Source organism: Colletotrichum orchidophilum, assembly GCF_001831195.1.
Source record: "Colletotrichum orchidophilum strain IMI 309357 chromosome Unknown Scaffold_75.1, whole genome shotgun sequence".
Classification (NCBI taxonomy): Eukaryota; Fungi; Ascomycota; class Sordariomycetes; order Glomerellales; family Glomerellaceae; genus Colletotrichum; species Colletotrichum orchidophilum.
The window spans coordinates 153914-166506 of NW_019173031.1; the positions used below are offsets into that span (position 1 = coordinate 153914).

At 51.9% G+C, this 12593-nt stretch overlaps 3 protein-coding genes across 3 annotated transcripts; 1 reads left to right on the forward strand and 2 right to left on the reverse strand.

Moving 5' to 3' along the window:
- Window positions 1–695: 695 nt before the first annotated feature.
- On the forward strand, window positions 696–2283 carry CORC01_08709 (uncharacterized protein; the record flags this gene model as incomplete). Its single annotated transcript, XM_022620339.1, has 2 exons — window positions 696–1630; window positions 1683–2283. 2 exons carry the CDS (start codon window positions 696–698, stop codon window positions 2281–2283), a joined length of 1536 nt encoding a protein of 511 aa, XP_022473177.1.
- Window positions 2284–3331: 1048 nt separating this feature from the next.
- On the reverse strand, window positions 3332–6418 carry CORC01_08710 (argininosuccinate synthase; the record flags this gene model as incomplete). Its single annotated transcript, XM_022620340.1, has 21 exons — window positions 3332–3370; window positions 3434–3472; window positions 3537–3668; window positions 3856–3881; window positions 3959–4065; window positions 4120–4203; window positions 4259–4275; window positions 4344–4604; window positions 4703–4743; window positions 4796–4832; window positions 4910–4935; window positions 4994–5047; window positions 5196–5206; window positions 5344–5397; window positions 5551–5571; window positions 5622–5659; window positions 5730–5752; window positions 5914–5945; window positions 6014–6025; window positions 6082–6135; window positions 6387–6418. 21 exons carry the CDS (start codon window positions 6416–6418, stop codon window positions 3332–3334), a joined length of 1140 nt encoding a protein of 379 aa, XP_022473178.1.
- Window positions 6419–10142: 3724 nt separating this feature from the next.
- Window positions 10143–10271, reverse strand: CORC01_08711 (uncharacterized protein; the record flags this gene model as incomplete). Its single annotated transcript, XM_022620341.1, has 1 exon — window positions 10143–10271. The coding sequence occupies one exon, from the start codon at window positions 10269–10271 to the stop codon at window positions 10143–10145; it is 129 nt and encodes a 42-aa protein (XP_022473179.1).
- Between the last annotated feature and the right edge of the window lie 2322 nt (window positions 10272–12593).

The following is a 12593-nucleotide window of genomic DNA, read 5'->3' on the forward strand; positions in this document are numbered from 1 at the left end:
GTGTGTTATCGTTATCAGCAAACTAAAAAGATAAGATAAAATACGCGAGGCAAAAGCACAGCAGGGACCTCCTCGGCGGGGCTCACGATCTGCAGAAGGACGACCGGGTCCGAAAGCAGGCATGATCGTTGGCATCAACCCCGCATAAGCTCGGTGATACGTTGGAGCTCCAGCGGGCACCCAGCTGCAGCTGCCGCCTGGTATTCGACTGGTTAACGAGTCCGGGCCGCCTCAGGTCATCGTACCTCCCACTTCATTTCCCCTGGTCTGGATGCGGAAACTGTTGAGGGCGACTGTTACCTTCCAGCATCGATATCCATCTACCTGAGGCCCGACGATTGCCTTATCTGCCCTTCCTTGCGTAAGCCGACAGTATCAGGCTGCACCTCCTTCCGGCGGCCCTTTCTGCGTCACCTCCACGTCGACCAACGTCGCGCCTGCAATCACAACAACATTCTGCTCCCGTCAACCTCATTTCTTTGCCTACGAGATACAGGTTGGACGCATACGCACTGTCTGAATACTCTTCCCACCGACTAAAAAGTACTGCAAGTACTGCTTCCCTCCCCGCAGCATCACGCTGACTTCTCCGTCACTAGCTAATATCCTGCAGCAGATTTGCTAGCCAACAGATTCCATCACTTTCTACATTCCCCATCAACATCGACCGAACCCTATACGATACCACATACATAATGGTCGGAACCCAAAGCCTAGCCAAGCAGGGCTTGGATGAGTGGGAGGAGGTCGCCGACGATTACTCCGTAGTGTCTCTGTCGTCCGATGATGAAGAAGGTAGCGTCTCCCTCACATCAGCGACGACAGTCCGCAAGTCGCCTTCAACTGCTGCTGAGGTTGGGGGGGCCTCAAGCACCGCTGCTACCCCTTCTAAGATCGAAGATACGAGTTCCTCTCGTCCGAGTTCCGCTAAGGAGACATCCCATTCAACAGCAACAGGCAACGATCCCCCTCCAAGGCGCGAACTCCTAGATTTGCTTGGAACCTCCCTGCTCCCCAGAGAAGCTATATCGCCGATATGGACCTCATACCAGAACAAACAGCAGACTCCGACGACACCGATAAAACCAAGCAACGGCAAGGAAATCGAAGAGTTGGATCGAGATGTCAGCCGCCTGACAATGGATAACGAGTACGCCGACGAGGCTGAGTCATCGAGTAAACATATCGGCACCCTTTGTGAAACTCTGGACTTGGACGATTCCGCGATGAACCCCACCGTCATTAGTCAGAAGCTGGAGTCACTTGGGGAATACATCCTCGACACATTCAACCGCACCGGCAAGGAGCTCACTGGCTTTGAAATGGCGGGGAATATCGCCAACAGTTGTCAGGCTCTTCTGGCTAACATCAATGATCTCCGTCCCATCCTCGCTGATTACGCAGTCCAATGGGATACGGGTGCTGAAAAGGACATACCACTCGATCCTAGTCTTACGCTGTGGATGGATTCACTGCGCACTGTGATCTCGAGGCTTCGAAGGAAAGCCAGAGCCTGGCCGCAGCATTCGGCGGGTGAAGAGGCCAAGATTCGCGCGAGCTTGGCCAAGTATGCTGCTGCACTGAACAAGCAAGATGAGCAGATGCAGGAGTTTTTGCCCATCATACAAGCGTAAGTCGTTGTCCCCTATTACAAGTAATCCCAATTCCTGACTGGCACCAAGCGACTTCAACAGCTACCGGACACAGAACATCCAGTTCCCGATTGAAACGGCGGAAGACTCCGCCAACAGTCCTGGACGTTCAGGCCGTATTCCAACTCGTCCCACAGATCGTTTGTCTCAAGTGCGGGAAGCTCTGTACACCCTCAAGGACCAAGTACAGAATACGATCCATGTCCTCGCAGTCAGCAACCACTTCCTTCCCCACCCTGCATCGGAAACAGCCGTTAGTGTTGTTCAATGTCTGAGGTCTACTGTCAACGCCGCGTCCCTCGCCTTGACCAACAACGGCTCGGAATGGCTGGAGAGCGATTCGGGTAGAGCCCACATTGGTTTGCTGTCCCATGCCGAGTTCAGCAATCTGGATCCTGCGATGCTCCGGGATTACACGACGCGCCTGAAGCAAATCTGCAACCTTGTATCCGACCCTAATAGTCACCAACGCTGGAGTGAAGAAATGATTAGGGATCATTACGTGTACATGTTGGTTGAGCAGGAACAACTCGATGCTCTCCATAATATCGCCTCTGCACTTGAGGAGATGTTGCTACCCCAACACATGAAGACCAAGACCGAATTTGATGATTTCTTGAAGGAGATGTAATCTTCTCTCATCAGGAGAAAACAGGACTGAGTAGACGAAAGGATCATGACACTGTGCAGCGGATTGGCATTGAAAATTGTTAGCGTAGGTTTTAGCAGGAATGTAATGATTTTAACAGTCAATCGGCTTCTTGGGTGACTGACGCATGGCAATGAGAGGCCAAGGAGGAAGTTTCCGAACCTGCATTCACTCCACAGAGTGAATTTCCGCCTTTGTAGCGAGCCTTTGACGAATTCCCATGGCCTTGGATTCTAAATTTGATTGTCTGCTGAAGAGGCCAGGGGCTCCAAGTCAGTCGCAACTACGCTAAATCCGCGTTACTCTGCTCTTTGCAATATTTATTTAATCAAGGCCTGTTGCGAAAAGCTTTCGGAGAATTGGCAATGTAAACTTGGCTTGCTTATTCCAAAGTTTACAGAGTGCGACAGATATCCAACTCCGGAGGTCATCCTTATAATCAGGGATCTTTGTCTGATCTAGAGCTACATGTGTCGTCAACCAGAGCAATCTTCAGCATCTTCACTGTTCCTCTCGCACGTTGTGGGAGACGCACTTGTTGACGGCACGATGCGGGTCGAGATTGGCTTGCCGTGTGGTCTTCTTTGTTCTGCTTTGAAAGAGTGCCATGGCGCGTGTCTTTCTTGTTGGCGTATTGGTGTTCCTCTGAGAGCGCCGGTCCCCTTAATGCGCACAGTTGGACAAGCTCCGAAGGTGTCAAAGCGTTATGCCAGTGCCGGGGTGGAGAGTGAAGCCCAATTCACTCGTATTCTGAAGAGTCTGGGGTGATCAAAAAAACAAGGTCTCATGATGCGAGAAAAGAAGAGGTGGATGGTGGCAAGAGAGGGTGGATGATGTTATGAGTGCAGAAAAGGACTGAAAATAGAGCAAGACTACGAGTGAAAGCACAGGACTACGGAGTCAGAAGCGTTCACGGAGAGAATCCGTTTATTTCTACCAATAGCTTTCCAGGCCTAAGGCGACCCGTTGACTTCAGGCAGAAGATTGACCAAAGAGCATTCTTTTTCTAATTCAAACACCAATCAACCCCCTAGAATTCGATACCAGCCTCGGCCTTCTGGAGACCAAACTGTTGCACTGTCAGCTTTTGAACACGAAAAGGGTCGAGACTATATTTTGTTTGTAAACGTACCTTCTTGAGGCGGATAGCGTTGATGGTGATGAAGCCAGACTGCGTGCAATTCGTCAGTTTCACAAAGTTCTTTAACGAATCGTGGACCCGGGGGTTTTCTCACCGTCTCGGAGGGGTCGAAAGTCGTGAGTGAGTCCATGGAGGCATCCTCCTCGGAGTAGAGCTTCTCGTTGGACTTGCGGCCCAAGCAGTACGCGTTGCCCTTGTACAGGCGGAGGCGAACCTCGCCATTGACCTAGAAAGAACACCTTGTCAGCCGTGATACAACAACCTCAATGAAGGGGGGGGGCGGGAGGCTGATATGATTGGTCTACCGCTGCGTGTCGGGAGTGGCGGAGGTGTGGCCGTCGGCGGGTGCGGGGGGGGGGGGGGGGGGGGGGTGGGGGGGGGGGGGGGGGTGGGTGTTCGAATGTGATCCATACACGCTGTTGGGAGTGGTCCAGACTCGCTATCGACATTGGTTAGCTTCGGCTTTATTTTTTTCTGTTTTCCTTTTCTCCCCCAAGTGTGAGGAACTGGACTTACGCTGCAAGAACTCGCGCTCGGGGCTGAAGTAGGATCCGTTGTAGAGCAATTCGGACCACTGCTTGGACAGCAAGTCGCGCAGGGCACGAACCCTTCCGTCCATGACCCTAGATATATCGTGAGCAAAAGCTTGCCTCTCGTCCATCTTGAACTCTACTTACAAGCCCTCGAGGGAAATGTGAGCCAGACGAAGAATGGTCATGGCCGGGGAATCGTAGCATCCACGGCTCTTCAAGCCGATCATACTGGTATTCAAGTCAGTTTTTTCGTTTTTATTGTACAATAGGTGAGCATCTTTACCGGTTCTCGACAATGTCCTATGTCTAGAATTAGTACCTAAATGCTCCAAGGAACATGGTATGGTTTGGAAAGGGTAGCGACTCACAATGCGGCCGACGGCGTGCTCCTTGCCAATAGCGTTGAGCAGACCAAACAGCTCGACGGCGTCGGTAGCGGTCTGCTGGGGGGTGATGACCTTGACAGGAATGCCCTTGTCAAAGTGGATGGTGATGTCAAGAGGGGTATCGGGTGCCTTGAGGGGAGACACTGTCTTGGTCCACATGTCCTCGGGAGGGGTGACATCAGGGTCCTCGAGCATGCCAGCCTCGTACGAGCAGTGGGCTTTCCATGTCAGCTGGGTGCTGTGCTTCCGAGACGGGGAGGGAATTACCAAAGTTGTCATCCTAGGTCAAGTCAGTCAATGACCGTAGATCATGTCTGTGGTGGTGATGGGATAATTCTCACCATGGAGTAAGGCTTGGCCTTGGTGCTGGTCACGGGGATACCTAGATATTATTTTTCAGCAAAAGCTCGAAAAGCAGAGCGATATGAACTGACCCTTCTCGGCAGCGTAGTCGAGGAGATCGTTGCGTCCCTGTGGCGAGACAGCGTCAGCGGCAATACTTGCGACACAATGCGCCATGAGCTTATTGTGTGACACCCTTGGCTTACCTGGAAACGGTTGAAGAAGGTAGGATCTGGGCTCGCTCGTTAGTCGGGGGTACGTGTAGGAGACAATGCAGGGAGTTTTCATACCGCGCCACGGAGCAATGACCTTGATCTCGGGGTTGATTGTGTAGAAAGCGAGCTCTGCTACCGTTAGTGTCGTGAAAACAACAGATAAGTAGGACAGCCATCTTACCAAAACGAACTTGATCGTTACTGTTGTTCAGCACGTCAATAGGCCAGCCTTACAAAAAACAAGAGGGCATGCTTCTAGAAGCCATTCACAACTTACCCCTTGCCGGTCTGCGAGCAAAGTTAGTTTTGTCAGGGACTTAAAATGAGTGAGACATATCCGCTACTTACGCAGCCATGAGAAACGAATTGGCAGCTTGTGATTCCATGTCAGTACTATTTCAAGGAAATGTCGCATTCAAGCTCACCCAGTGGCGGCGGCAGCCTTCATCTGACCCCGAGCAATGATGGGGCGGGCCAGACTGGTACCTGATGAGAAAATTAGCCTTGATTTGTCTTCGGTAGCTGAATGTTCTTACCCAAAAGGTACTGGTCTTCATAAATGCTGTTCTTTATGGCGAGATTGTGAGCTAATTGGCATGGTTGAAGCCGTGTATCAGGATTTACTCACGCACTGAACAGCCTTCCAGCAGAGCCTGATTTGTGGTTAGCAGCGTACCATCTGAACGATTTCATCGCAACTCACTCCTCGACGAACTCGCGCTTGAGATCATCAATGATCATCTAGAGCGGCTTGTTAGCGACGGTCTTTAAAATTCTCTGGCAAAAGTCTGTGAATATGGGATTTACAAACCTTCTCAGCGCCAATCTGGAGAGCTGTTTAATTAATAATGTCAGTTTACGGATTTCATATTTGCATCGATCCTCGTCCAAATCGGCGGGAGTGGGGATGCCCAACGAACCCTTCTTCTCAACAGCGGCCCAGTCTAGCAATCAGTCAGCTTTACTATCGAGGTACGGAGCACATCGTTTCTCACCCTCTTCCTGCCCAACATTGGCAAGGTAGCAGCTGCTCCCACATTAGCTTGACAAGACGAGACTTGGAACTGGCGCGAGCAGCGACCGACAAGCACATACACGACAGAGTATCTGAGCACCAGGTTAGCTTCGACTTGCCAATACTCGTATCATGACGATTGACTTACCCCTGCTCCAAAAGCCAGGCCAGAATCGTGCTGGTATCGAGACCACCCGAGTAGCTATCACGTGGCAATTAGTATCTAGGTGTTGTGCCGTTTTGTTCTGCTCCATTGACGTCGTATCGCAAGATTGGGGATATCTTCGCAAGATAGTCCGGTGCCAGCCACAATGTGGCTGGAAACGATGTGGCGTGCCGCGCAGCACACGTGACAGTGAAAACCTTGTCCGGCAGAACCTCGCTCCGCAAAATCTTTGGGACCGAGTTTCACAGGCACTGTGGTGAAATTGGGGGAGGAGGGGCAGCACTCACGCCAAGCAGACCTTTCCTTTCTCGCCAGCCATTGTGTCGAGGACGTGGGGGTTTTTTTTGGGAGGAATAGACAAGTTTGGTGAAACGAAAGAGGTCTGCGTCGATGCAATTGACCAGGTGAGAGCTGTACGGAAGAAGGAAGATTATTCGTATCTTTGAAGGGGGAAAGGGAAAAAAAAAAAAGTCAAAGGTGATGGATAGACCAATGAATTCTATGTGAGTCAATGGGACGGCAGCGCGTCTGGGGGGTCCGGGCCCGTCCCCGATGTCGGGTGCCTATAGGTAGGTCTGGTCAGCCTATGGAGCCCCGGTGGTGGCTCCACGGCTCCACCTGTCGGCGCAGGATAAACCCTTCGGGGAGTCCAAGGCGTTTTTGAAGCGTGGGGCGGTGAGCGGAGCGGCCGCACTAGCACCCTCAGTGTTGACTGTAGAGCACGCACAAGGTTTTGACCTCGTCGGCCACTCCGTCCTGAAGTCTATTATTATCTATCTGCTCTTCTCAATTTGATTGCCGCCAGGCAATATGCGGCTCATAGCACAAGATAGTGCCGGTAAAACTCAACTGACGGATTAACATCGATAGTCTTATCTGAAAAGTTCCCCGCTGGCATTCATGCGTATTCGCGGCGTATCTTATCTAGCATGGCAAGTGAGGCGTCCATGGGCAATGCCTTTTGATCATGAGAATGATGTTCGATCATGGAATCAGACAGCGAACAGCGACTACAAAGGCCTGCTTACAGGCTGTGTGAATTAGCTATGAGGGCTGACTTGAATACATTGGTATAGGAATCAGCTCAGACATGTCAGTTCGCAGGCCTTGAGTAGGTGACCGTTGTAAGGAATTCTGTTTCTATTGTGATAAGAAATGTTTCATTAAATACGGTCGATTGTGAGGATTAACTGCTCGGCAACTTTGACAGTGACGATCTTCGCTTTTCAGATCACTTAAAAGTTTCATTTTCATAAACTTGAGGGAACCTGCGGATTCACATCGGCGTCATCAAAGTTCAGTCCGACGTGGCAGTAGAGTCCAGTTGACCACATCAGTATTGCCTTAGACACAGTGGTTTTGCTAGTTGAACATTTGAAACTGACTTGAAGTGTCAAAGTCTTCAGTCACAATCGAGTCCTTGTATACGAACACCTTCTCTCTCAGTGTTTGCATATGATTCGTAGTGTCTCCAATGAAATTACTCTCGGCATATAGCATTACATTACGTTTCATCTTCCTGTCTCTAGTAAATCGAGCGCTCTCAACAGCATCCTAGTTACAGAGAGGGGCCTCTAAGTCCATGGAACCGAAAACCATCACTCTAGCTACAAGTGATGTGACAGGTAGAGAGCAGCAAGAGCACCACCTCTCGGAAAATTGAACCCAGTCATAGTTCATGTCGAGGCAAAAAGATGTGGTTAAATTCGCACAGCTGATATCTCTTGACAACCACAAACCTCCCAAGGCGAGCCGCCGAAACAGTTGCCCTCTGGTTCACTCACGTTGGTACACATAGTAGGTCTCGCCCACATATGTAGGCAACAGTAACAACCGTCAAACCTGCACATTGGGTCATGGTTCTCACATTGAGGCTGTTCGCTCAAAAGGTACGAAATTCCACTACCACTTGCGGCCTGGCTGCACTTCAGTAATCCATCTATGTGCGGGCACAGCCCGTGTACTGCCATAGGCACCGGCCCGTGGCAGTACACGAGTCAATAGCAAAGACCAAGACCAACAAGCGCAGATTCCACACCAAACGATTCCATGCCTGCGAATTGTTCTACACCTGCCCATTTCCACATCCCAAAATCCATCCATCAGACGTCGCAACTCCGCGTCCCCGCCCCCGCCCCCGCAATCTCCAGTGCCCCCCCAAGAATGGCGATTCCCGCAGTCGATCTGACCCCTCCACTCCGCCAGAGCAGATCTTACCCTAATTTCCCTCATCATTCAATGTTTGTACTTTATCCGAGACTCGGAAGGAGCGAAGGGGTAGTTGCATGTCCAAAACTCGCAAATGGAATGGTGATCGGGTGGATACCAAAAAAAAACGAACATCAGACCGTCGGGCTTGCCAGGATGCATCATGTATCTGTTTGCCCGGGCCCTTACTAGCCAAGCCAGCTTTCTAAGGGCTTTCGATACGGGGCAATGATTGCCCTGTGCACTCTGTAAATACCCGTATGACGTTGGGCGCGCGTTGGCGGCGCCGGGGTGAGGTAGATGGATAGAGAGGATGACAATGCCCCATGATTTCACCGTCTCATCATGGGCACGCACCTCTTCGGTACCCTGATCAGCCTCAGTGACAACTTGGAAAAATTGGATGCTGATGATAACGCCGCAAAGGAGAAAAGTCGAATCCAGATTCATCCCTGATTTAGAGGGGTTTTTTGGAGGATTCATGTACTTTGACCGCATTGAGACGCTGGCATTATCTTCTCCACGGCCTTGCAACTGCAAGAGAACACCGAGGTACTTATCAAGACTATGGAAACGGCGGGAAGAAAGGAAGAAGATATTCAAGTGTCTAGGCGACCCACGATTCATGCCCCACTTCAGTCTCTGACTTTAGGGATGCAATACCTGGATGTATTCGTACCGGATACAAGAACCTGCCCGCGAGGAAGCGGTGGTATGGCACAGGCAGGCATTCATGCTATGCGCTCTGAGCGCTGATCATTATCACCAGCCATGGGGAACGGGGTAGGCCCTCATCTTTAATAGGCAGTCTCTTGAAGATTACAATAGCCTTGATGACCGCAGAAAAGGCCAACATATCCTTGCGACTTGACTTGAAATCTTGTTTAAATGGTTGTCCGCACTTTTCAGCCCAACCACCAGAGCCTAAACTGTGGAGCTCTATTGCTTTGTTGATTGGAGCCCAACCGGTAGAAGTAGAAGAGCAAATTGTAACAGCACGCCAGGCTTACCCAACAGTCAAGTGGCATGGCAATCCGACTTGCCATCCACGGAGCTGATTTGGGATTCTCCAAGCCCTCGAAGCAGCAGATGAAACTTGATCAACTTTGATGCAGATACGGGGCCAGCGTATCGATGCCAATGACAACCTCGTCTAGGCCCGCGCCTTGTGTGGGTTGGTCGGGGAACCCCAATCCTGATCTAAAGATCCTAGCAAGGTGCATTTTCCGGGGGTGGGAAGCAAGATGGCCCCAAGACGCTCTGAACCATAATGACTTCATAGTGGACATTGCGGCCCTCGAAATTTGTGGAAACACGCCCGGTCTGCAGTGTTGTCCCAAAAGGTGCCGGGACAAACGGTCCCATGCGTGCCATGATGAAAAAAGAATTTCCAACCGGCCGCAAATGGGTTCGGAGGACCTGCCGCAAGGGGTGATCTCGCGACGTCAGGATATGCATTGCCGCATATCAAAGAGGCAGGCAGCCCGGGTGGCTCATCAGCGTTGCGCTCCGTGTTACAGATGCCGTGGTGCCATCCAAACGGTCACCTCGGGAGATGATTCAAGGCCGTTTATTTCGGGACGCCAGTGGCCAACGGCGACGGAGTGATGATGTGACGTGCCACGTGCCCGACTCCGGCGTCGTGCAGTCCTCTTCTAGTCGCCATCCTGCCATAGGCGTGGGGGCAAAAGGCATGACGTCAAAGGGGTGTTGCGCAACACTTTGGAGCGAGCGTTGCGGCATTCCCTCTCTGCAATTTCGGCGCGCGTCTACAACTTCCAACCTGCAGAGTTAGCAAGAAGCAGGCTGCACCAGGGGGGGGGGCTTGTTCCATCCTATATGACGATCATCTCGGGACGGCGTTGAGGACGCCGCGACAGTGAGCCGCACCTCTCTACTGTGTAATGATCGTGATGGTATGGATAGCGTGTCCCAACGGCGGCGATCCAAAGGAGCAGGGCCATGTAACCGTTTGGGGTCGTCTGACTTAAACTTCGGAGGTCGCAGTAAGCGAGCTGAAAAACAGGCGCGTTGCATTTGCTCATCATGGCGGAAGCCTTGTAATGCTCGATGTCAGGTTTGTAATGGGAACCCCCCTGGACCGCAGGCCCCGCGCTTCTGCGTGTGTGCGTTTAGCACTCTCCGGGAAACGTAACGACCTGTTCCAGACCGACTCATGTCCCTGAGCAGGATGATCGTCGACAACGTCGGAGTGTGGCTGGAACATCAGACCAATTCGGACTTATAACTTACCTACAATGGTGGTATGGGTAAGTTTAAACTCCCTACCAGGTAGTGTGGGTCTGGCCCAGGCAAAGCAGTGACTCTCAATGGCCAGAATTGTGCTTGACGTGCACGCGGATCTCAAAAGTTGTGCTGCTGACATAATCTCTGGAAGCACGGCCGAAGATACCTGACAGGGGGGTTAAACTTTGGCCTGATACCGTAGTAAGCACCCCGAGGTAATGCGAAGGCGATGTGGCTGATGCTGGAGAAAGCGTCTCTGGAATCTAATTCGGCCACAGCCGTGCCAAACATGGAAGGGACGAGGGCGGGTAACGTAAGCACGTAAGGTAAGGAAGGTAGGAAGGTACGGATACGGATGACGACAGAACATGGCTCGTGCAGAGCAATGGTCTGGATCAGTCCATGCGGCGCTTTGGCTTTAGGCTTTCTGGCTTCTCTCCGTTTGCGGTCTTGGGAACGCTATAAGCGCAATGGCGATATCTTTGGCTGAGCACCACTGATTGGCGCCCCATCTAATCGCCAGAATGCCGAGCTTTGTGGTCATGAGTTAGGTTAACATGGCTAAAAGAATAAAGGACTGCTCAGCGTCAAGAAAGAAGCTTGATGATGATGACGATGTTGTTATTGTTGATAATATTTGTGCTGCAGGTGGCTGGCCAATGAGTGGCCATGGTCTAGAGATGAACAGTTTGAGCCGCAGTTCGAGCACTGAAAGATTGGCCTCGGGGCGTGGACGGCGAGCTACCTTATGAGATCACTGCTCGCACATCGGGCAGGTGTCTTAGTCAGTCTCAATAGAAATGGGACGGCACCCACCGAGCTCGTGACTGAGACTCCCGCGTCGCGTGGATGACGGACGGGAGGACGGCTGGTCTATCTGACTAGTCGATTGCCCGCATATCACTGATTAGTGAGTGATGGACCGTCCGACTGATAATCAAGCAGAGACATGCCGCGTCAGGAAAAGCGTCGTCAGGAAAATGCCAGTGGCGTGTGTGGCTTGCGCATCATCGCCCATCATCATCTCGGAGGCATATGGTTAGTCGCGGAGTGACTCGGTGTGTGGATGAAGTGCGTTGTACGATTGGTTGGTTCAGTCGGCCAGTATAGTGGGCAATGCAAGCGTGCAGTTTGGCAGTGGTGCGGGAGAACGCGAGGGGAGGACGGGAATCGACAACAGAATCGACGCAGCCTTGGAGGAGAGGGACCAAGACAGGCCGGAGTTTCCGTATGCGAAGAGGAAGGGAGAAAAGCAGCGGCCAACCCTTGTAGAGGACATTTCTGGACGACGATAATCTGACAATGGGCATTTGGTGTTGCAGGTGCAATGCGAATGATTCATGGGCCCTGACTGGCCATACCTCAATTTGGCTGGTGGCCTCAGGCAAATCGCAAAAGAGGTCGAGTCCACATTTAAACTCCCAATGATGCACCAGGGCGTCTGGTTCCAAAGATACCATCCCTGCCAGAAGCGGGTATGACGACGAGGCAGACGTCATAATGGGGGCCCCACGCCATCCAGGCGAGTGGAACAGGCTCTGAGCCTGGATAAGGTAGGCACGCCGCACATGGGATGGGTTGGGAACTTGGGTCACAGCCCATGGGCTGGCCACGCCAGCCGGGCCCTGCTCCTGGCACCTGGTTCTTTTGCATCCGGGGCTGGCAGTCTGGCTGCAACCGGGAGGCCGAATCATGGAATTGGGAAATAGAACAGCGGGAGGGCAGACGGGCAAACGCGAGTTTTGCATCTTGCAATCCCGGTTCGGCCGGGGGGGCAATGGAGTGCGACTGTGTGAATGACCAATATGGAGATGGGGTTGAGGGGGAATGAGCTGAGATATACGGATAATTACAGGTCGATGGCGATGGCCCAACTATAGCCCCAAATGTTCCCGAATCCCGTCTTTGAGCTGCTATGGCTCGTGGACTGGTGGTTATCGTTCTGCCCTGCCTGGTTACCGTGATTAAGTATCGTGTGTCTGGGAGACTGTCAGAAATCGCACAGTGCAATGTTGTGCATCATCCCAACTTTTCAACGC